General features: G+C 40.4%; 1 protein-coding gene across 1 annotated transcript; it reads left to right on the top strand.

The window, feature by feature from the left end:
- Nucleotides 1-2,584: 2,584 nt before the first annotated feature.
- Nucleotides 2,585-3,079, top strand: LOC137501434 (uncharacterized). The gene has a single exon (XM_068228475.1). The coding sequence runs from the start codon at nt 2,585-2,587 to the stop codon at nt 3,077-3,079; it is 495 nt and encodes a 164-aa protein (XP_068084576.1).
- Nucleotides 3,080-3,531: the final 452 nt, after the last annotated feature.

The following is a 3,531-nucleotide window of genomic DNA, read 5'->3' as shown; positions in this document are numbered from 1 at the left end:
TAATAATAATAATAATAATAATAATAATAATTCATGTAAATCGTGATTTAACTGATCGCTTAGTGCCAAACAGTATCGTAACCGTAAAAGTTGTGGATTGATAATAACAATAATAGTTTGCTGCTGTGAAACAATTGATAATAATTTAGAATAAAAATGAAGAAGCAAGAGAGGAAAGTAAAATATCATTTATGATAATAGTAATGGCGAAAAATGACATTAAAATACCAAATCAGCGATGATTCGGGGTAAGATAATAATGATCTCCAATTATAATAACGATAATAATAATAATAATAATAAGGAGAAGAAGAAGAATACATTAAATAATGTTTATGGATTAATTCGGATAATGATGTTGACGGTGACCAGCGAAGTCGGCTAGCGAAATGACGTAAATAATGTAAAGATGCTGCAAATAGGAAGCTATTTTTTATGATAATATTGATGGCAAATCCCTACATCTGGATATGTAGGTTAGAGTTCCCTCCGTTAACTGTAGCATATCTTGGGTTAGGAACCCGGGATGGTATTGAACAATCTCAGGTGGGTCTCATCTCGGGAAAGGTGGAGGCGACGACATCATTTATGGTCTCGCGCCCACCTTTTCAACAGGTGAATGGTTTCGACCATATTGGTCGTGGTATCATCGTGAGAGTCGTTGTTTAAACCCTCGGCGAATAAAGGTTCAACCACACAAGCGTATGAGTGGTCTACAAAGTGTAAAATTTTATATGTGTTTAATTTAAGCAATGTATTAGCCAGATTTATAGGCAAATAAGGGTCAACAAATTTTGTATGTTCCAGATAATATTTGAATAAAATGCTCCTTAAGCATTTGCGAAGGGAACAGTTCCAAGTTCTTCTTCTTGTAGACATTAGTAAACCCTTGGGGACCGTTTAAAATATCCGTCCCTTTTTCCTAGGACGGAACCTCCCGTTTTTCCATTTTGATCTGTTTTTGGTGTAATGATATTTGTTTTTATGATGAGCCTTAATGTTAATAATTTGCGTGCCCCGTTCAACCCTGTAGTACTAATTTCATTGTGGCTATATTTATACTGGAGATTCGGTATCTTAATTTTTCTGTTTGTTTGCGCCATATATCGAAACGTAACACCCCTTAGATAAATGCTGGTTGGGACTAAGGTCTGGGCGGGTGCAATATATATAGATTGGAATACTGATTGTATCGAGGCACTCCAAAACGAAAGACATCGAACGTTTCTACGGCATCAATGACGAAACAAGCGCCCTGCTTGTCGACTGGAAGAAAGCGCAAGAACACTGGCGGAGCTATTTTGAGAAACTTTCAACCGAAGAATTTCCCCACCCACCAATCCCAAACACCTCCGGTATTAAAGACCCTATGAAGGAAAAAGACGTAACCGAAGTCCAGGCTGAATGAGATAAAACTAGGAAAAGCCACCGGCCCCGATGATCTTTCGACAGAGTTCTGGTGCTCTCGACGGTGGGATGCGACAGTATGGCTGACAGAGCTTTTCAACTAGATCATCAAAGAAGTTCAAATACCATTAGATTGGCGATGGAGCATTACTGTACCAACATTCAAGAAGAACGGAATTCCCGTCGATTGTTCTAATTATCGCCCGATCAGACCTCTGAGCCACGCAATTAACGTTTTCGAACGTATTCTCGACAAAAGGATAAGCGAGATAGCCAAACTTACAACGAAATAAGCTGGATTTGTGAAAAATTGTGGCACAACAGTTGCTATTCAAGCTACACGGCAGTTAATTGAGAAACACCGTGAAAAGATTAAGCCACTTCATCTCAATTTTATGAATACTGAGAGGGCTTTTGATCAGGTGCCACATCACCTAATCTGATTAGCGCTACGAGACCGTAGCATTCCAGAGCACCTTTACTAAATAGAATACACTAAATTAAAGAAAATATAAATGGGTACAGATGCTCTACGTAGAACCAATGAGTTATGTTGAAGCTGCCGCAGGAGCATTAGATGTTTTCTGTATCACTGTAGGAGTACATCAAGGCTCTGCCTTATCACCACTGCTGTTCATACTTGTGATGGACAGTGTTACATCAGACTTGCACAAGCCAATACCATGGACACTTCTCCATGTTGGTGATGTTATGTTGGCTGCTGAGAATAAGCTTGATCTCCAGCGCCAAACAGAAGAACGGAACAACCGACTAGCGCCATACGGCCTGCGCCTCAACAAAAAGAAGACAGAATACATGACATTAGATCCTCGAGTAGTTAGAACGATCCACATTGACGGTGAAGATCTACCACGAATAGAGAAATTTAAATATCTTTGCTCCACATTTTCTGACGATGGTCAACTTAATGACACTATGAAGGAAATTGACGTAACCGAAGTCCAGGCTGTTCTGAATGAGATAAAACTAGGAAAAGCCACCGGCCCTGATGATCTTTCGACAGAGTTCTGGTGCTCTCAACGGTGGGATGCGACAGTATGGCTAAAAGAGCTTTTCAACTAGATCATCAAAGAAGTTCAAATACCATTAGATTGGCGATGGAGCATTACTGTACCAATATTCAAGAAGAATACACGCAGCCTGGCTGAAGTGGCGAATGACAATGGGCGTCACCGGTGACCGTCGGAGGAAGGACCATCTGAAATCTAAGATCTACCGGACTGTTATCCGTCCTGTCGCTCTCTACGGCACCGAGTGTTGGCCAGCTACAAAGGAGGTGGAACGTCGACTAGGCGTTAAGGAGATTAAGATGCTTAGGTGGACAGCTGGCGTCACTAGAATGGATCATATTTCAAACGATGATTTTAGGAAACGTTTTGGCGTTGCACCGATCCAGAGGAAAATGCAGGAAAACCGTCTGCGCTGGTTTCGGCATGTGTTGCGAGCAGAAGACAATACATTGGCAAAATCAGCGTATACATTGGAAGTCGCTGGAAAGAGGCCCAAGGGACGACCAAGGCAGCGATGGACCTATACACAGCAGAACGACCTGAAAGCTGTAAGACTACATCCAGACATGGCTCGAGACCGAATTAAATGGAGACAACGAATCCACACAGCGGACCCTGCCACCAAGAGGGACAAACGCTAAAGAAGAAGATTTCATTGCTACTGATTCTATAAAAGAAAAAATATTGAAAGGGTAAGAATACTATGAAATAAATAAGAAAGAAAGCTCGCATAACATGAGTCAGTCTAGAGAAAAAATATTAGTTACATATACAGAAGATGAAGTCTAAAATGGAAATGGAGAGCGAGTTCCTCACTATTTTCGAATTAACAAACATGGAATAATGGTATGGTAAGAAAATGGGGCTGGTGATCAAGTACTTTCCTCTTGAAGTAACAGTCACTAACGTCTGACAAATAAAGTTAACAGAATAATTTTTAGTTTACGAAGAGAGAGAACTCAACAGAAATCGTAGAATAACCTGCTGCACACAGTAACTTATTTATAAACCTTCAGAAATACACGGCAAAATTGCGGGGATGGATTCGTCATATATCGAGGTGATAAAAGTGTATATAAGCAGGGGTCCGTGA

Source organism: Anabrus simplex, chromosome 1 (genome assembly GCF_040414725.1).
Source record: "Anabrus simplex isolate iqAnaSimp1 chromosome 1, ASM4041472v1, whole genome shotgun sequence".
NCBI lineage: Eukaryota > Metazoa > Arthropoda > Insecta > Orthoptera > Tettigoniidae > Anabrus > Anabrus simplex.
This window is presented reverse-complemented; position numbering and strand designations above follow the sequence as displayed.

Excerpts from the sequence above, each read along its gene's own strand:
- LOC137501434 (XM_068228475.1), top strand. The coding sequence starts at position 2,585 with ATGACAATGGGCGTCACCGGTGACCGTCGGAGGAAGGACCATCTGAAA.